The following is a 20891-nucleotide window of genomic DNA, read 5'->3' as shown; positions in this document are numbered from 1 at the left end:
ATTTGCCTAGAAATCTTAATTTGAGTCAAATATCCAGCAAAGTACCATGGAAAACTGTACAGGAAAATAAATATCAAATTTCTTACATTGTATCAATGACATTGCCAACTTTGTGTTGATAAGCCATGCGATGCAAACGGTTGCGTGTGTGGAACATATCATACAGATTTTCAACCTCCTGAAGAAAAACATGAAATAAATATTAATGTAGAATTAGACAGTATTGATCTTGTAAGTAGACAAGTATAAAAAACAGGAAAAGAGCAAGGCGTAGTGACGCACGCTTGTAATCCCAGCACTTGGGAGGCTGAGACAGGAGGATCGCGTGGGTTCGAAGCCAGCCTCAGCTACTTACTTAGTGAGGCTCTCAGCAACTTAGTGAGACCCTGTTTCCAAATAAAATATAAAATAGGTCAGGAGTGTAGCCCGGAGGTAGAGGCCTCTGGGTCCCATCCCCAGGACCACAAAAAAAAAAAAAAAAAAAAAAAAAAAAAGAAAGAAAGAAAGAAAGAAAGAGAAGAGAAAAGAAAAAGCCAGATGTGGTGGCTCATGCTTGTAATCCCAGCATTCGGAAGGCTGAGACAGGAGGAGCGCAGTTGTAGCCAACCTCAGCTACTTACTACTTACTGAGGTCCTTTGCAACTCAGTGAGACTATTTCAAAATAAAGAATAAGCCAGGCGTGGTGATGCACGCTTGTAATCCCCGCGCTTGGGAGGCTGAGACAGGAGGATCGCATAGGTTCGAAGCCAGCCTCAGCTACTTAGTGAGGCTCTCAGCAACTTAGTGAGACCCTGTTTCTAATAAAATATAAAATAGGTCTGGGAGTATAGCCCGGAAGTAGAAAGCCTCTGGGTTTCACCCCCAGTGCCACCAAAAAAATAAAAAATAAAAAGTAAAATATAGGGCTGGCGCTGGGCATGGTGGTGCACACTTCTAATCCCAGCATTTGGGAGGCTGAGACAGGAGGATTGTGGTCTGCAGCCAGCCTCAACTACCCTCTGCAACTCAGTGAGACCCTGTTTCAAAATAAAGAATCAAAAATATGATTGGGGGTGTAGCTCAGAGGTAGAATGTCCCTGGGTTCCATCCCCAGTTAAAAAAAAAAAAGAAGGGCTGAGAACATGGCTTAGTGTTAGTGGTAGAGCACTTGCCTAACATGTGTGAAGCCCTGAGTTCAATCCTAAGCACCACACACACACACACACACTCACACACACAAACACACACACACACACAAAAACGGAGTGTAGTAGAAGTGAAAAGAGCCTTATCCAAAAATGAACGCATAGTTTCTAATCTAGAAAAAAATATCCGACAGCAGGAATCTGACATTGAAGAAATATGGGCCCATTTTAAGAGAGCTAACCTAAGAATAATTGGAATAGAGAAGGGAAAAGAAGGTGAAACCAAAGGGATCAACAATCTCTTCAAGGAAGTAATAGCAGAAAATTTTCCAAACATAGAGCAAGAGGTTGATACACAGGTCCAGGAAACTTATAGAACTCCCTTTGGACAGGATCGGAGAAGAGGATCCCCACGCCACATAATTGTCAAAATGACCAATGTGGAAGCCAAGCAGAGAATCTTAAAGGCAACAAAAACAAAGGGCCAAGTGACATTCAGAGGCAAACCAATTAGAATCACTCCAGACTTCCCAAACCAAGTCATGAGAGCCAGAAGGGCTTGGAGTAACATATTCCAAACTCTGAAAGAAAACAACTTCCAGCCAAAAATTTCCTACCCAGCAAAACTTTCTATCAAATTAGATGGAGAAATAAGAAGCTTCCTTGACAAACAGAAACTGAAGGAATTTATGTCTTCAAAGCCAGCGCTAGAGAAAATACTCAAAGAGATTAACTACAAAGAAGAAATAGGTAACACACACCAGAACCAGAGAAACAAGATTTTCCATTCAACAGACAACTAAGATTAATTATCTGTGGAGATTCATTATTTATGTTAGTCTTTTACCTATCTCTAAATGGTATTGTTTGCTTTTATTGTTGTTAATTTTTAGGATTTCTAGTTGGAATATTAATATACCTTCAGATATAGCATTTGGAAATATTTTATCCCATTCTATCAGTAACTTTTAACTCTGTTTACACTGTCTTTGCATATACAATATTTTATTTTTTTAGGGAGTTTGTATACCCTTCTGTTGCCTGTGCCATTGAAATTATATCCAAGAAATCACTGCCAATTTCAGTGTTGTGAGGTTTTATGACCCAGATTTTCTTCTAAAAGTTTATAGTCTTAAGATTTATATTTTGGTCTTTTACCTATTTTGAGTTAATATTTGTATATGGTGTTAGGTAAGGGTCCAATTTTATTCTTTTTCATGTAATTATTATTTTTCAACAATATTTAGTTAAAAGATTATTATTTCCTCCACCAAATGTTCGTGGAAACCTTGTCAAAAATAACTTGACAATATATGGAAGAATGTATCTCTAGGCTTTTATTTAACTCCAATGGTTTATATATCTGCCTTTATAACAGTACTACACTGTTTCAATTATTGTAGCTTTATATGGTTTGAAATTAGAAAATATATATCTTCTAGCTTTGTTCTTCGAGATTGTTTTGGGTATCTAGAGTCCATATTCCATATTAGGATAGATTTTTTTCTGAAAAATAAATATATAAATATATGATAGTTTCACCTAAAAAAAAAAAGAAAAAAATTATTCTCTGGTAAGAAAGAAAGCAAAAAGAAATATTGAAATGTTACCTTTAAGTTATCAAAAGCTTGGTATCAGACAAATGAAACTGTTATGAGAGATTATCATTTTTAATTTTGGATAAATTGCTATAATACTAGATGTCAACCACTAAGCCAAGCATGGGAAGGAGGAATGGGGAGGGAATGGAGTGGGGATCGGGTGGGGGCTGACTGGGTGATGTGTGCATGTATGTCTACAAAAGTTTTTTTGTATCCCACTATGATGTATGAATACAGTGCACCAATAAAAAATTAAAAAAAAGAGCCTTAACTTACTTACAAATGCTAAGCATTTACTAAAGATATTAACAATTCACCAACTTTCTAAATTGCAGAATGGTTACCTGCAGATTTCAGATGAGGAAGCACACCCTTCTTGTTTCCTCTGGCACAGCTTACCTTTTCTCTAGTACAAATTTGCTTCCTATCATCCGCTTCACATACGCGTGCAAACTTAATAAAGCGCTTGTGGTCAAAATTATTTTGGATTCCAAGATGATGGCAGTCTCTAGAACAATTTCAAAGCAAACAGATAAAATCTTTACACTGGGAAACTGTGTTTTTTTAAAATTAATTAATTAATTAAGCAATTAATTAATTTAGCAGAATGGGGGGGGCATTCTACTTTCGAGCTACATCCCCAGCCCTTTTTTTTTTTTTGTGGGTCTGGGGATGGAACCCAGGGCATTTGACCTCCGAGCCACACCCTCTGCCCTATTTTTTATTCTTTATTTTGAAACCGGGTCTCACTGAGTTGCGGAGGGCCTCACTAAGTAGCTGAGGCTGGCCGCGAACTGTGATCCTCAGGTCTCAGCTTCCTGAATGCTGGGATTACAAGCATGCGCCACCATGCCTGGCCCCAGCCCTATTTTTTATTCTTTTTTTTCCCCCCAGTACTGGGGATGGAACCCAGGGGCATTGTACCTCCGAGCTACACCCCCAGCCCTGGTTTTTAGTCTATTTATTTATTTATTTATTTATTTAGCGTCTGGGGATGGAACCCAGGGGCATTCGACCTCTGAGCTACACCCCCTGCCCTATTTTGTTTTTTTTCATTCTTCTTTATTTTGAAACAGGGTCTCACTGAGTTGCAAGGGCCTCACTAAGTAGCTAAGGCTGTCCATGAACCGCAATCCTCTGGTCTCCGTCTCCCGAATGCTGGGATTACATGCATACGCCACCACACCCGACTATTCTTTTTATTTTTGAAGCAGGGTTGCACTGAATTGTGAAGGGCCTCGCTGAGTAGCTGAGGCTATGAACCGCAATCCTCTGGTCTCAGCCTCCTCAATGCTGAAATTACAAGCATGTACCACTATGTCCAGCTATTCTTTATTTTGAAACAGGGTCTCACTAAGTTGGGGAGGGCCTCACTAAATAGCTTAGGATGGCCTCAAATCTGCAATCCTCCTGTCTTAGCCTTCCAAGTACTGGGATTACAAGCATGGAAAACTGTTTTAATACTAAGCCAGGTACAATAGTGCATACCTGCAATCCCAATACTTGGGAGCCTGGGGCAGGAAGATAACAGGTTTGAGGCCAGCCATAGCAACTTAGTGAAACTTTTTCAAAATAAAAAATAACACAAAAAGAGCTGGTGGTGTATTTTGAAGACAGAATATTCCTGGGTTCAACCACTAGTACCAAAGTAAATAAATGAAATGAACCGAGCTGTGCGTGGTGGTGCACACTTGCAATCCCAGTACCTGGGAGGTTTCAAAAAAAAAAAAAAAAAAAAAAAAGAATAAAGCTGGGCGTGGTGGTGCATGCTTGTAATCTCAGCATTCAGGAGGCTGAGACAGGAGGATCATGGTTCGTGGACAGCCTCAGCTACTTAGTGAGACCTTTTGCAACTCAGTGACCCTGTTTCAAAATAAAATAATAAAAAATAGGGCTGGGGGTATAGCTTGGAGGTCGAATGCCCCTAGGTTCTATCTCCAGTATTGCAAATAAATAAATAAATAAATAAATAAATAAATAAAGGGCTGAGAGTGTAGCTTAGAGGTAGAATGCCCCTGGGTTCAATTTTCAGTCATACACACACACACACACACACACACACACACACACACACAACCAAACCCCCAAAAAAGAAACAAAATAAAAGGGTTGGGGTATAGCTTGGAAGTAGAATGCCTATGGGTTCAATTCCCAGTACCACAAATAAAAGTACTAAGTTATATAAAGCTTTATATAAACTTTTAAGTTTTCGGTCCATACCTGGCAAAATAATCCCACTTATCCACATCAATGCCACTTCTTTTATTAGATACTATGTCATAAAGAAAGCTTTTCTCTTTAGGACGTCCTTTATATGGCCACTGCAAGACAAAACCCACTGAAAGTTTTAGGATAGGCACCAAATTTATTTATAAGCAAAAATTGTATTAATTTGTAAATTATAAACCTATTTGACTGGGAATAGAGATGTTAGAACATTTTACTATTTAGTCTACGCAATGTTTTCACAAGTAGAAAGGGAAAAGAAATGCTAAACTAAGGCATGTGTCCTATTAATAGTAAACCTTCAGGCTGGGAACTCAGCTCAGCGGAAGGACACATGGCAGCCCTGTGCAAGGACCCGGGTCCAAACCTAGCACTATACACACAAATAAGTGAAGTGGTAAGCCTTTAAGCGCCATTAAAAGGATTTTTAATAATCGTATACATCCCCACACCAACAATTTTCTTGCTTTAAGAGATTTTTAAGCAAGGCATGATGATGTATGTCTGTAATCCCAGTACTTGGGAGGCTGAGATAGGAGGATCACAGGTTTGAGGACAGCCTTAGCAACTTAGCAAGGCCCTCAGCAACTTATTGAGACCCTGTTTTAAAATAAAAAGCAAAAGGGAGTGTAGCTCAGAGGCAGAATGCTTCTGAGTTCAATCCCAGTACCAAAAACAATAAATAAGTAAATCTTTTTTAAAGGCTGGGCATGGAGGTGCAGGCTTATAATCCATTACTTGGGAGTCAGACAAGAAGATCAAAGGGTTAGGGCCAGTTTAGGCAACACAGCAAGACACTGCAAAATAAAAACTAAAACAGGGCTGGGGGTGTAGCCCAATGGTAGAGTGCCCTGAGTTTAATCTCCAATACCACATAACAAAAAACTATTTATTATTGTAAGATTTAATAAATATTGTGACATCTAATTATGACCTAGAAAGGAAGTTCCGGAAATGATAATGCTTGAATGTATGCATTAAAATAGTACTGTCTTTCGGCTGGGCGTGGTGGCACACGCTTGCAATCTCCACACTTGGGACGCTGAGACAGGATGATCGTGCAGGTTCGAAGCCAGCTTCGGCCACTCAGTGAGGTTCTCAGCAATTTAGTGAGAACCTGTTTCCAAATAAAATATAAAATAGGTCTGGGAGTATAGCCCGGAGGTAGACAGCCTCTATGAGGCTGTCTGCAAACCGCAATCCTCCTGTCTCAGCCTCCCAAATGCTGGGATTACCAGCGTGCACCACCACACCCGGCTAGGAGCTACAATTTTTTTAAATAGAATATTTTAAGTATTCTATTTAAAAATAATATTTGCAAGCCAGGCGTGATGGCACACGCTGGTAATCCCAGCATTCAGGAGGCTGAGACAGGAGGATTACGGTTTGTGAACAGCCTCAGCTACTCTGTGAGGCCCTTTGTAACTCAGTGAGACCCTGTTTCAAAATGAAGAATAAAAAATAGGGCTGGGGGTGTAGCTCAGAGGTAAAATGTCCCTCGGTTTCATCCCCAATAGCCCCAAACCAAACCAAAACAAACAAAATTAGAATATTTGCCGTAAAATCTACTTTTATCTTTATTTTATTATTATTATTATTTTTTTTTGGTGGTACTGGGGTTCCTGGAAGCCCTTCTACCTCTGGGCTACACTCCCAGACCTATTTTATATTTTTTTATTTGGAAACAGGGTCTCCTAAGCCAGGAAGGCTGGCTCCAAACCAGTGCGATCCTCCTGCCTCCGTCTCCCAAGCACGGGGATTACAAGCGTGCACCACCATACCTGGCCCACTTTTATCTTACATCTTAGAAGTAGATGTGTATGAATTTGAGGCAAAAAAAAAAAAAAAAAAAAGGCCTTAAAAATCTCAAGGGAAAATTATTTTCCAAGTTCTGTGTGTGTGTATGTATGTGTGTTACTGGGAATTTAACTCAGGAGCATTCCACCTTCAAACTACACCCCAGTTGTTTTTTATTTTTTATTTTGAAACAGGGTCTCTCTAGGTTACTGCAAGTATCATTACATTGCTGAGACTATCCCCGAACCTGCAATACTCCTGTCTCAGCATTCTAAGTACTAGATTACAGGTGTGCCCCACCACACCCAACTTTATTTATGTATTTATTTATTTATTTTTGTGGTGCTGGGGATTGAACCGAAGGCATTCTACCTCTGAGCTACACCCCTGACCTTACTTTTATCTTTATTTTGAAACAGGGTCTTTCTAGGCTGATGAGCGTCTCAATACTTGCTGAGGCTGCCCTTGGACCTGTGATCCTCCTGTCTCAGCTTTCCAAGTATTAGGATTATAGGCATGAGCCATCATGCCTGGCTCCAGATTTTTTTTTTAAATTAAAAAGAGTGTGTGTGTGTGTGTGTGTGTGTGTATCCAGGTTTGTAATCTCAGTGACTAGGGAGACTGAGGCAGAAGAATTGCAAGTTTGAGGTCAGCCTGGGCAATTTAGTAAGAGATTGTTTCAAAATTAAGTAATAAGATAAGGCTGGGGGTGTAGCTTGGAAGTAGAATGCCCCTAGGTTCAATCCCCAGTAAACACACACACACACACACACACACACACACACACACACACACGCACACCATATATAGTAAATAAAAAAGGATTTACACACATACTTTATATTTGGGGGTATAATTTCTAAAGAACTGCAGCAAGAAGTGAAAACAAAAACCATAAACCCATTTTTTTTGCATTAGAGGAAAGAAATATGTAACTTACATTTTATCATTTACTCCCTTTAAAATTGCCAAATTCTTCAGAGCCAAATAGGCTTGAAGAAGCCAAGAACACACTACATGAATCCTGCCAGTCAGTTGAAATTAAGTTAAATCAAACTTACCAAAGAATCTCTAACTGGTGTTTCAAGTGGTCCTGTAATTTGTTCCTTGATAAAGCAAATATCTTCTTCAGGGACGAGACCATAGTATTCCATGACAGCTCGAAGGCCATTAGAATTGACAAGATGCTCAAACATCTGAACTGAGCCCTGTTCGTGCTAGAAACAGTCAGGATAACATGGCTTGTTACAGACTCTACCACAGTAGGGGTCTAAATTATACAAATTATTCTATTTATTTATTGATACTAAGGACCGAACCCATGGGCATTCACCCTCCAAACTATACCCTTAGCCCTTTTTATTTTAAAATGGGAGTATTGCCAGGATTGGTGGCACATGCTTATATAATCCCAATTCTTGGGAGGCTGAGACAGGAGGTTCATGACCAGCCTCAGCAACTTAGTGAGGCCCTCTGCAACTTAATGGGATCCTATTTCAAGGTAAAAAATAAAAAATAGGGCTGGGGGGGTATAGTTGAGAGGTAGAATGCCCCTGGGTTCAATCCCCAGTTTGAAAAAAAAAAAAAGAAAAAGAAAAAGAAACAGGGTCATGCTAAATTGCTAAGGGTCTCACCAGTTGAGGCCAGGTGTGAACCTGTAATATTCTGGTCTCAGACTCCCAAATACTGTGCCTGACTAGAAATGACTTAATTACAGGCAATTCTGAGATGCGGTTCTACGGCATGCTAATTATCTAGCTTCCAAGTATAGTCTTGGAGACAACTTTAAAACAGGTCAAATTGTCAATATTTACACCACTCTACAAATTTTAAAAACAACGTTATTCCACAAATGTACCGAATGTACTTTATGAGATATAATAATGTATGGCGGTGTTTTAAAGAATACTATCAGAGCCAGGTGTGGTGGCGCACACTTGCAATCCCCACGCTTGGGAGGCGGAGACAGGAGGATCGCGCAGGTTCGAAACCAGCCTCAGCTACTTAGTGAGGCTCTCAGCAACTTAGAGAGACCCTGTTTCCAATAAAATATAAAATAGGTCTGGGAGTATAGCCTGGAGGTAAAAAGCCCCTGGGTTCCACCCTCAGTACCACCAAAAATAAATAAATACAATCAGGTCATACAAGTAGAATCCTTTTTTTATTTTCTGGAGGTACTGGAGATTGAGCCCTGGGGCATCCTACCTCTGTGCTATACCCTCAGCCTTTTTTTTTTTTTTTTTTTTTTTGGTGATACCGGGGATGAAACCCAGGGGCATTCTGTGTCCAAGCTACACTCCCAACCGTATTTTTTAGTCTTTTTTATTTTCTTGAAACAGGGCCTCACTGAGTTGTGAAGCGCCTCGCTAAGCAGCTGAGGCTGTCTGCTAACAGTGATCTTCCAGTCTCCGCCTCCTGAATGTTGGGATTACAAGCTAGCGCCACCACACCTAACCCCCTCAGCCCTATTTTTATTTTATAAATAGGGTCTCGCTAGGTTGGTGAGAATCTTGCTACTTGCTGAGGCTGTCCTCAAACCTGCAATCCTCCTGTCTTAATCTCCCAAGCACTGAGATTACAAGAGTGCACCACCATGTGGGGCTTTAGGATCCTCTTTTTATAATTGCCACTATAAAATGTAGTACCTATTTTTTCACCAGCATCAGAATCTGTGAAAGCCCTGTTAGCAGTTCCATCTAGTGGCGAAAAAGAGGCACTGGCAACCTTGCCAGTAAAGCCATCTGCCTCAGAGCTCATGAACTGAGACCTGGGTCGGCTGACTCATTAACAAGCATTGTAAAAGCCAGGCTTGGTGGTGCACATTTGTAATCTCAGCATTTGGGAGGATGAGACAGGAGGATCCCAGTTCGTGGGAAGCCTCAGCTATTTAGTGAGGCCCTTTGTAACTCAATGAGACTGTTTCAAAATAAAGAATAAAAAATCGGACTGGGGGTATAGCTTGGAGGTAGAATGTCTCTGGGTTCCACCATCAGTGCCACAAAACAAACAAACCCCATCCATATATGCCCTACCCCAGGTCTTATCAAACTGGCTTAAGTTTGGTGTGGTGGCACACACTTGTAATCCTAGTACTTGGGAGGCTGAGACAGGAGGATCACAGGATCACGGTCAGCCTCAGCAACTTGTGAGGCCCTCCACAATTTAGTGAGACCCTGTTTCAAAATAAAGAATAAAACAGAGCCGGGTGTGGTGATGCACGGTTATAATCCCCACGATTAGGAGGCTGAGACAGGAGGATCGCACAGGTTTGAAGAGACCCTGCTTCCAAATAAAATATAAAATAGGTCTGGGAGTGCAGCCTGGAGATAGAAGGCCCCTGGGTTCCATCCCCAGTAACACACACACACACACACACACACACACACACACACACACACACAGAATAAAACAGGGTTGGGAGTGTAACTCAGAGGTAGAATGCCCTTGAGTTCAATCCCCTAGTACCACAAACGGCTTAAGATGAAAGCCAGCCAGCCGTGGTGGAGCACGCTTGTAATCCCAGCATTTAGGAGGCTAAGACCAGAGGACTGCGGTTCGCAGACAGCCTTAGCTACTTAGTGAGGCCCTCTGCAACTTAGTGAGACCCAGTTTCAAAATAAAGAATAAAAAATAGGGCAGGGGATGTAGCTTGGAGGTCAAATGCCCCTGGGTTCTATTCCCAGACCCGCCAAAAAAAAAAAAAAAAAAAAGCCAAGGCTGTGTATGTGTAGCTTAGAGCTGGAACATCCCTGGGGGTTCAATCCCTAGTACAACATAGAACAACAACAACAACAAAAGAAAAAACAGAAAAGAAAGGATGAAAGTCAAACTTAAATGGTCCCATAACTATTATTAATTACAAAGAAGAAAATTTGTACTTTACAGTAGAGAAATTTGGCCAGAACTACCTTAATCAAGTGATAAAAGTTATTATTACCAATAATGGCTCAAACAGATTTTCTTTTCATACTCAAAATTGAACCCAAGGGCATTCTATCTCCCAACTACACGCTCAGCCTCCTTTTTAAAAAATGAAATATATATTGAGACAGGGTCTTGGTTACTGAGGCTCATCTTGAACCTGAGATTCTCCCGTCTCATCCTCCCAGGCACATGTCACCACCTGGCTCCCATATAGACTTTACGTGCCTCCTCATGTGGTACATTAAGGGCACATCATGAAGCTGGGCAAGTGGCCCACACCGGTGATCCCAGTAATTAGGAGGCGGAGACAGGAGGATGTCAGGTTCCAGGCCAGCCTCAGCAACTCAGCGGGATCCTTAGAAACTTAGCAAGATCCTCTTTCAAAATAAAATGTCAGTAGGGCATGGTGGCACAGGCCTGTAAATCCTAGTACATGGATGGCTGAGATAGGATAATCACAGGTTCAAAGACAGCCTCAGCAAGCAATGAGACTCTCATCAGCCTAATAAGACCCTGTTTCAAAAATAGCACTTGGGAGGCGGAGACAGGAGGATCGCGCAGGTTCAAAGCCATCCTCACTGGCTTAAGAGACCCTGTTTCCAAATAAAAATATAAAATAGGTCTGGGAGTGTAGTCTGGAGGTAGAAGGGTTCCATTCCCAGTACCACCAAAATGAATAAATAAATAAATAAATAAATAAATAAATAAATAAATAAATAAAATAAAATAGTGTTGGGTGTATAGCTCGGAGGTAGAATTCCCTGAGGCTCTATCTTCAGTATTACACACACACACACCTGGGGTTCAATCTCCAGTAATACACACACACACACACACACACACACACAGAACTGGGGTGTAGCTTATAGACAGAAAGCCCCTGGATTCAATCCAAGAAGAGAAGGATGAGGAGGTGGAAAATGAGGAAGAAGAGGAATAATAATTCCTAATAATAATAATAATAATAATAATAAGGCAGGCAACTGTGGTGCACAACTGTAATCCCAGTACTTGAGAAGCTGAGACAGGATGATCAGAAGCTTGAGGCTAGTCTTGCCAACTTAGTGAGACCCTGATTCAAAATAAAAAGGGCTGGGATACAGCTAAGTGGTAGAAACCCTTTGGGTTCAATCCTCAGTACCAGAAGGGGAAAAAAAAACCTGGCAATTTGACAGAAATATAAAGTCAAACTATGGACACATTTGAAACTCAAACTGCCATTCCACAAGATTGCTCACCTGCTGTTAAAGTGAGGAGGTTATGAAGATAAAGACTGAAGAAAACAAAGAGAAACAGTAACTAAGTGCAAGAGGTTTTGGATCCTAAACAAGGAAGAAAATCTTTCTTTGTTTTTGGTACTGGAGCCTGAACTCATCATGTTCTACCTCTGAGTTACACCTCCGGCCCTTTCCATTTTTTGTGTTTGAAACAGGGCCTGCTCGATTGCTGAAAGTTTGCTAAGTTGCTGAGAATGGTCTTGAACCTGCCTCCCAAGTGCTGGGACAGGCACATACCACCACGCCCAGCCCTCCCCCCCACTTTTTTTTCTTTTTCTTTCTTTTTTTTTTTTTGCGGGTTTGGGGATGGAACCCAGGGGCATTCGACCTCTGAGCTACAGCCCCTGCCCTATTTTTTATTCTTTATTTTGAAACCGGGTCTCACTGAGTTGCAGAGGGCTTCACTAAGTAGCTGAGGCTGTCCGCGAACCACGATCCTCTGGTCTCAGCCTCCCAAATGCTGGGGTTGCAAGCATGCGCCACCACGCCCGGCTGCCTTCCCCTTTTCTATACAAACAAGTGGTGAAATCTGAAAGTAAATCTGTAAATTGGATAACAGTACTACATTGATACTAATTTACTGATTTTGATAACTGTGTTGAGGTTATATTCTTTGTGTGTGTGTTTGTGTGACATACTGGCTGTTGAACCCTGGGGCATTCTACCTCTAAAAAAGACTTGATAGTGGCTGGGTAGATGCTATTAATCAACTCTGCTACAAATAACAATGATAAACTCTGGACAACTAACTTCCTGATCCTACTGGATAGTGACCAAAAGAAGCAGATGTTCTTAGATGAGAAAAACATTAGATAATACTCTAATTTTATGTCTTTTATCCAGAGGGCAGGCCCCAAGGGAGCAAAACTGCTGAGAAATTATGCATTTTACTAGCTTAAAGAACCAGAGTATTTATTTCATTAAAATTTAAAACTCCTTTCTTAAAAAGCACCATTAAAAGCTGAGTGTTGTGGCACATACTTATGATCCCAGCATTCAGGAGGCTGAGACAGGAGGATCCGGGTTTGCAGACAGCCTCAGCTACTTACTGAGGCCCTCTGCAACTCAGTGAGACTCTGTTTCAAAATAAAGTGTAAAAAATAGGGCTGGGGAATATAGCTTGGAGGCAAAATACCCCTGGGTTCCACCCCCTAGTGCCACAAAAAAAAAAAAAAAGAAGAAGAAGAAGAAGGAAGAAGAGGAGGAAGAGGAGGAAGGAGAGGAGGAAAGGAAGGAAGGAAGGAAGGAAGAATAAAATAGGACTAGGAGTATAGCTCGGAGGTAGAATGCCCCTAGGTTCCATCCTTTGTACTACAAAAAGACAGAAAACACACACACACACACACACACACACACACACACACACACACACAGATGAAATTTGGCTAGTGTGACTAATTCATGACCATACCAAATGAACAATAACCAGAGTGGCCCTTTTTATTTTATAGTAGTGCAACAGAATAAAAAGAACATTAAGTTGACAACTAGAAAACTTCTCTAGTGCTAGCTCTACCATTTAACAGCTTTGGGGATTTTTTTTTTTTTTTTTTTTTTTTTTTGAGTGGTTCTGGGGTTTAAACTCAGGGGCATTCTACCTTTGAGCAATACCCACAGTCCTTTTCTTTCTTTCTTTTTTTTTTTTTTTATGCAGTACTGGGTTTAAAACCCAGGGGCATTCTACCTTGAAGCTACACCCCCTGCCCTATTTTTTTTTCTTTATTTGGAAGCAGGTTCTCACTAAGTTGCAGAGGTCCTCACTAAGTAGCTGAGGCTGGCCGCAAACCGCGATCCTCTGGTCTCAGCCTCCCGAATGCTGGGATTACAAGTGTGCACGACCTCGCCTGGCTCTGGCTGTCCTCTTCATTTTCTGTTTTGCAACAGGTCTCAAAGTTACTGAGGGCCTCACTAAGTTGTTGAGGTTGGCCTCAAACCTGTGATCCTCCTTTATCAGCCTTCTAAACACTAAAATTACAGGCATGCACTGCCATGCCTGGTAGCTTTGTGATTTTGGGCACATGAATTTGACTCTTAAGAAATTCAAGCCAGGCGTGGTGGCGCACGCTTGTAATCCCCGTGCTTGGGAGGCAGAGATAGGAGGATCACGATGGTTCGAAGGCAGCCTGACTGGCTTAAGAGACCCTGTTTCCAAATAAAAAAAATATAAAATGGGTCTGGGAGTGTATCCCAGAGGTAGAAGGGCTTCTAGGAAAAGAAATTCAAAAGCTGGGCGTGGTGGCACACACTTGTAATCCCAGCATTTGGGAGGCTGAGACCGGAGGATCACGGTTTGCAGACAGCCTCAGCTACTTAGAAGGGCCTTTTGCAACTCAGTGAGACCTGGTTTCAAAATAAGGAATAAAAAATAGGGTGGGGGATGTAGCTTGGAGTTCGCATGCCCCTGGGTTCCATCCCCAGACCCACAAAAAACAAAAACAAACAAGAACAACAACAAAAAAAAATCAAGACATTCAAGACAGGTGTGATGGCAGTGCTTGCAATCCCAGCATTTGGGAGGCTGAGACAGGAAGATTGCACCTATGGGACAATATACTCTGAGCTACATCCCCACCCCCATTTTATTTTATATTCTTGAAATAGGGCCTTACTACATTACTGTGCACTGGCCTCCACCCTGCCATCCTCCTGTCTCAGTCTCCCAAGTAATGAGGTTATAGCCCTCTGTGGCCTAGAGCCTGGCTCCATATAATTTAACTAAACAGTCTGCTTAAAAAGTCTTTCTTTTTATTGACTACTGACTGTATATGAATACATACCTTCCATTTCACTTCTGGGCGAGCAAGTGGGATAAATCTTCCATCAAACAGATGAGAAAAAGGCCCATGACCTTGAAAAGACAAAAAAAAGCAGCCTTAGAACAGGAAAATGTAAGTTGGTAAGAACTGAGCCTGCGGGGTGTGGTGGTGCACACCTGTACTTGAGAGGCTGCGTCAACACCTTAGGGAGGTGCTCTGCAACTCGTGAGATCCTGATTCCAAATTTAAAAGGGGGAGGGGTGGTTAAGTTCAGAGAGAGAATGTCCTAGTACCCCCCCAAAAAAGAAAAAATAGAGTTCTTTTAAACTAAAAGACTATTTTTAGTTTAAATATCAACAGAAGCTGGACATGGTGGCGCACACTTGTAATCCCAGCATCTGGGAGGCTGAGACAGGAGGATCGCAGTTCACGGCCAGCCTCAGTTACTTAGTGAGGCCCTTTGCAACTCAGCGAGACCCTGTTTCAAAATAAAGAATAAAAAATAGGGCTGGGGGTGCAGCTCGGAGTAGAATGCCCCTGGATTCCATCCCCAGTATAACAAAACAAAAACAAACAGACAAACAAAAGGGGTGGGGTGTAGCTTGGATGTAGAATGCCCTTGGCTTCCATTCCCAGTACCACAAAATAAATAAAAATAAATAAATAAATATCAAAAGAAACTAATAGTCTACAAATAAACCACACAACAGGGCAAATCCTCCCTATTTTCTTTCTTTCTTTTTTTTTTTTTTTTGTGGACTTGGAATTGAACCCTGGGGCATTTTACCTCCGTGCTATACCCCCAGCCCCATTTTATTTTTATTTTGAAACCGGGTCTCACTAAGTTGATGAGAATCTCACTACTTGCTGAGGCTGCCCTTGAACCTGAAAACCTCCTGTCTCAGCCTCCTACACACTGGGATTACAGGCGTGTGCACCTGTGCCCAGCCTTCGAAGACAGACAGAATAAGAAGCAAAAGCATATTGGAAGTAAAACTCTCCAGAGCTCCTAGTTACTAAAGCTTACATAAATGTGAAGAAAAAATAGCTGTGTTAACTAAAAAGGATGTCAAGAGTTTGTATAAGATCAAAATGTATTTATTTACACTGGGGTTTAAGCTCAGTGGTAGAATGAGTGCTTTTCATGGCAAGGCCCTGGGTTTGTTTTCTAGTATCCCAAAATAAAAAGAAACCAATTTTTACCCCAAACCATGGGTTATTTGTTGTATTTATTTATTTACTTACATATTTATTTACTTTTGTGGTACTGGAGATTGAACCCAGAGGCATTCTACCTCTGAGCTATACCCCCAGCTCTATTTTATTTTTATTTTATTTATTTTTTTGTGGGTCTGGGGATAGAACGAAGGGACATTCGACCTCCGAGCTACACCCTCTGTCCTATTTTTATTCTTTATTTTTGAAACAGGGCCTCACTAAGTAGCTGAGGCTGTCTGCAAACCATGATCCCCCGATCTCAGCCTAGCAAATGCTGGGATTACAAGCGTGTGCCACCACGCCCAGCTATTCTTATTTTGAAACAGGGTCTCGGTAGATTGAGAAATTTCACTACTTGCTGAAGCTGTCCTCAAACCTGCAATCCTCCTACCTTAGCCTCCCAAGTACTGGGATTACAGGCGTGCGAGTAGTATCGTGCTTGGCTGTTTTTATTTATCTATTTTACTTATTTATTTGTTTGTTTTGTGGTAAGGGGCATTCTACCTCCAAACTACAGCCCCAGCCCTATTTTATTCTTTTTTTTTTTTTTTTTTTTTTTTTTTTGGTGGTACTGGGGTTCCTGGAAACCTTTCTATCTCCGGGCTATACTCCCAGACCTATTTTATATTTTTATTTGAAAACAGGGTCTCTTAAACCAGCATGGCTGGCTTCGAACCTGCGTGATCCTCCTGTCTCTGCCTCCCAAGCGCGGGGATTACAAGCGTGCGCCACCACGCCCAGCTTTTTATTCTTTATTTTGAAACAGGGTCACACTAAATTACAGAGGACCTCGAAGTTGCAGAGACTGGCTGAGAACCTGTGATCTTCCTGTCCTACCTCTCATGTACTGGGATTACAGATACACACCACCACACCTGGCCCTCTTGTTTTATATGACAAATTTCTGATGTGTGAAAATATCAAATTGAATGTTATATTCCTTTTTTTCCTTTCGTAAGATAATAATCCCAAAACACTTCTTTTTTTTTTTTTTTTGCGGTACTGGGGATGGAACCCAGGGGCATTCTACCTCTGAGCTACACCCCCAGCCCTATTTTTAATTCTTTATTTTGAAACAGGGTCTCACTGAATTGCAAAGAGCCTCACTAAGTAGCTGAGGCTGTCTGCAAACCCAGATTCTCCTGTCTCAGTCCATTATTATTATTATTTTTTTCTTTTTTAGTACTAGAGACTGAACCAGGGGCATTCGACCTCTAAGCTATACCCCCAGATCTTTTTATTTTGAAACAAGATCTCATTAAGTTGCCAAAGTTGGCCTCAAACTTGCAATCCTTCTGCCCCAGACTCCTGAGTAGCTGGACACCAAGTTCGTTTTATGTAATTTGTAGCAAAGCTGTTTAACATGGGAAATTCACTGCAAACTGTAAGAAATTAAAAATTAAACTTGTGCTTAGGAATCATTTTAGGAAGGAGCAATAGCATTTTTTATATTAATGTCAATTGAATAATTAAAATATAACTCTCCCTAGTATTTGCATATAAACCTAAAACAACCCATATCTTCCACATTTCTCTTTGTTGGTCTGATCTTTAAATTTCAAAGAGAGGTAAAAGCCAAGCGCACTGGTGCTTGTTTTGTTTTGTTGGTGGTACTGAGGATGGAACCCAGGGGCCTTCTACCTCCAGGCTACACTCCCAGACCTATTTTATATTTTTTTATTTGGAAACAGGGTCTCTTAAGCCAGCGGAGGCTGGCTTTGAACCTGCGCGATCCTCCTGTCTCCACCTCCCAAGTGCGGGGATGACAAGCGTGCGCCACCACGCCCGGCGGGTGCTTGTTTTTAATCCCAGCATTTAGGAAGGTGTGGCAGAAGACAGCAGGTTTGAGGCCAGTGCGCAGCAACGTAGAGAGACCCTATTTTATTCTTTTGTGGTACTGGGGATAGAACCCAGAGGCATTCTACCTCCAAGCTACCCCCTCAGCCATATATGTATATTTTTTCTTTTCTTTCTTTTTTTTTTTTTTTGCGGTACTGGGGGTTGAATCCAGGGGTATCCTACCTCTGAGCTACATACCCATCCCTATTTTTTATTCTTTACTTTGAAACAGGGTCTCATTAAGTTGCAGAGGGCTTCACTAAGTAGCTGGGTCTGGTGGCAAACCTACAATCTTCCTGTCTCAGCCTCCCAACTACTGGAATTACAAGTGTGTGCCACCATGTCCAGCTCCTATTTTTCATTCTCTATTTTAAAACAGGGTCTCACTAACTAACTAACTAAGTAGCTGAGGCTGGCCTTGAACCTGCTAATCTCTTTTCTCAGCCTTCCAAGTACTAAGAATACAAGCCTGAACCATCATGCCCGGCTGAGAAGCCCTATTGTAAAATAACAAACTAAATCTAGGTATAGTGGCACATACCAGTAATCCCAGTCCTTGCGAGGCCAAGACAGGAGGATTGCAGATTCAAGGACAGCCGTGGCAACATAGCTAGAATCTTAGCAACCTAGTGAGACCCTGTTTCAAAACAAAACAAAAAAAGGGAATATATTTAGAGGCAGAATGCTCCTGGGTTCAATCTACAGTACAACAACAAAAAAGTAAGTAAATACATAAAAACAAAAGAGCTGGAAGTATAGCTCAGGGAACTATAGTATATAGTATACTAATATAGAGAACACCTTTGGGCCCAATCCCCAATAACACACACACACACACGCACACACGCACAGAGAGAGAGAGAGAGAGAGGGAGGGAGGGAGGGAGGGAGCGAGCTGACATATGTTATGATTTGGGTTCTTGAACAGCTTACCAAGATCATGACAAAGTCCAGCAATCTGAACACAGAGAATATCTCGCTCACTTATCTGTAGCTCTGGCTGTTTTTCACATAATGCACGAACCAGACATCCTGCTAGATACCCTACCCTGCAGAACAAAAAAGACAAAAAGTCACTTCTCTGCTTGAAAGATGAATGGCAATTCTGAAACTCAAGAACTTCAACATATTTCCCAAACATCCTAGTACATGTTATGGCAACTTTACAAAACAGCCTCATTTAGAACACACACAAACAGAATCCTGGATCATCACTCATCATTAGGGAAATGCACATCAAATCCATAATGACAGCCGGGCATGGTGGCGCACGCTTGTAATCCCCGCGCTTGGGAGGCAGAGACAGGAGGATCGTGCAGGTTCGAAGCCAGGTGCATGCGCTGGCTTAGGAGACCCTGTTTCCAAATAGAAAAATGTAAAAATAGGTCTGGGAGTGTAGCCCGGAGGTAGAAGGGCTTCCAGGAACCCCAGTACCAGCAAAAAAAAAAACAAAAAAAAAAAAACAAATCCATAATGACAGACAGGAGGATGGCAGTTTGTGGACAGCTTCAGCTACTTAGTGAGGCCCTTTGCAACTCAGTGAGACCCTGTTTCAAAATAAAGAATAAAAAAAATAGGGCTGGGGGTAGAGCTCAGAGGTAGGATGCCCCTGGGTTCCATCCCTTGTGCCAAAAAAAAAAAAAAAAAAAATTCATGAGATACCATATTCCATTCATTATAGCCAATAGGATGGCTACTATCATCAAAACAGAAAATAAAGCCTGTGTGGTGACATACACCTGCAATCCCAGTACTTTGGAGGCTGAGACAGGATGATTACAGGTTTGAGACCAGCCTCAGCAACTTACCAAGACTCTCAGTAACCTAGTGAGACCCTGTTTCAAAATTTAAAAAGGTGGTGGCACACGCTTGTAATCCCCGTGCTTGGGAGGCTGAGACAGGAGGATCGCGCAGGTTCGAAGCCAGCCTAAGCTGGCTTAAGAGATCCTGTTTCCAAATAAAATATAAAATAGGTCTGAGAGTGTAGCCTGGAGGGAGAGGGCCCCTGGGTTCCATACCACCAAAAAAAAAAAAAAAAAAAAAAAAAGCCAGGCGTGGTGGCGCACACTTGTAATCCCAGCACTGAGACAGGAGGATCGTGATCGTGGTTTGTGGACAGCCTCAGCTACTTAGTGAGGGCCTCTACAACTTAGTGAGACCCTGTTTCAAATTAAAGAATAAATACTAGGGCAGGAGACGTAGCTTGAAGATTGAATGCCCCTGGGTTCCATCCCCAAACCCACACCCATAAATAAAATAAATAAATAAATAAATAAGGGCTGGGGGTTTAGCTCAGAGGTAGAATGCCCCTGGGTTCTATCCCTAGTACAAGAAACAACAAAAAATTCCCAGGAGACTACAAGAATTGGCTATATAGAGAAACTGGAACCACTGTTCACAGTTACTGAGAATGTATGGTTGATGTGGAAAACAGTATGGTGGTACCTAAAAAAAAAACACTCTTTTTCAGTTGGGTATAGTGGTAGACACTTGTAATCCCAGTACTCAGAAGGCTGAGATGAGATAGGAGAATCGTAGGTTTGAAGCTAGCCTCAGCAACTTAGTGAAACCTGTTTCCAAATAAAAAACAAAATAGGGCTGGGGATGTGGCTGGGAAGTAGAATGCTCCTGGGTTCGATCCCCAGCACTACACACAAAAAAATTTGATTTGTTGCCGGGCGTGGTGGCGCACGCTTGTAATCCCATGCTTGGGAGGCGGAGACAGGAGGATCGTAGAGGTTCGAAGCCAGCCTTGCTGGCTTAAGAGACCCTGTTTCCAAATAAAAATATATAAAAATAGGTAGGTCTGGGAGTGTAGCCCAGAGAAGGGTTCCATCCCCAGTACTACCAAAAAAAAAAAAAAATTTGATTTGTTGTATGATCTAGCAATTCTATTTCTAGGCATACCCCAAAGAACTGAAGCAGGTCTTGAAGAGGTATTTACACGTCCATGTTCACAGCAGCACTACATTCATGATAGCCAAGAAGTGGAAACAATCCAAGTGTTCCTCAATCAGTAAGTAAACAAGATACAGTACAACATTGTACAATAAGATTAAAGAAATAGTTATATCAATGCTGGGTGTGGTGGCGCACGCTTGTAATCCCAGCATCCGGGAGGTGGAGACC

General features: G+C 41.6%; 1 protein-coding gene across 1 annotated transcript in view; it reads right to left on the bottom strand.

The window, feature by feature from the left end:
• SAMHD1 (SAM and HD domain containing deoxynucleoside triphosphate triphosphohydrolase 1) overlaps positions 1 to 20891 on the bottom strand; it is a gene marked incomplete at both ends in the record, with an annotated part of 63840 nt that overhangs the window by 24280 nt on the left and 18669 nt on the right. Inside the window, 6 exons of the mRNA XM_080716518.1 lie at positions 87 to 178; positions 3126 to 3234; positions 4947 to 5047; positions 7811 to 7966; positions 14728 to 14798; positions 18696 to 18811. Of these exons, the coding sequence (XP_080572644.1) occupies positions 87 to 178; positions 3126 to 3234; positions 4947 to 5047; positions 7811 to 7966; positions 14728 to 14798; positions 18696 to 18811 (645 nt within the window). The remainder of the gene's footprint in view (positions 1 to 86; positions 179 to 3125; positions 3235 to 4946; positions 5048 to 7810; positions 7967 to 14727; positions 14799 to 18695; positions 18812 to 20891) is intronic.

The sequence above is a fragment of the Muscardinus avellanarius genome (assembly GCF_963383645.1).
Source record: "Muscardinus avellanarius genome assembly, chromosome: 19".
Taxonomy (NCBI): Eukaryota; Metazoa; Chordata; class Mammalia; order Rodentia; family Gliridae; genus Muscardinus; species Muscardinus avellanarius.
Note: the sequence above shows the minus strand (reverse complement) of the source record. Positions and strands in the feature narration are given on the sequence as shown.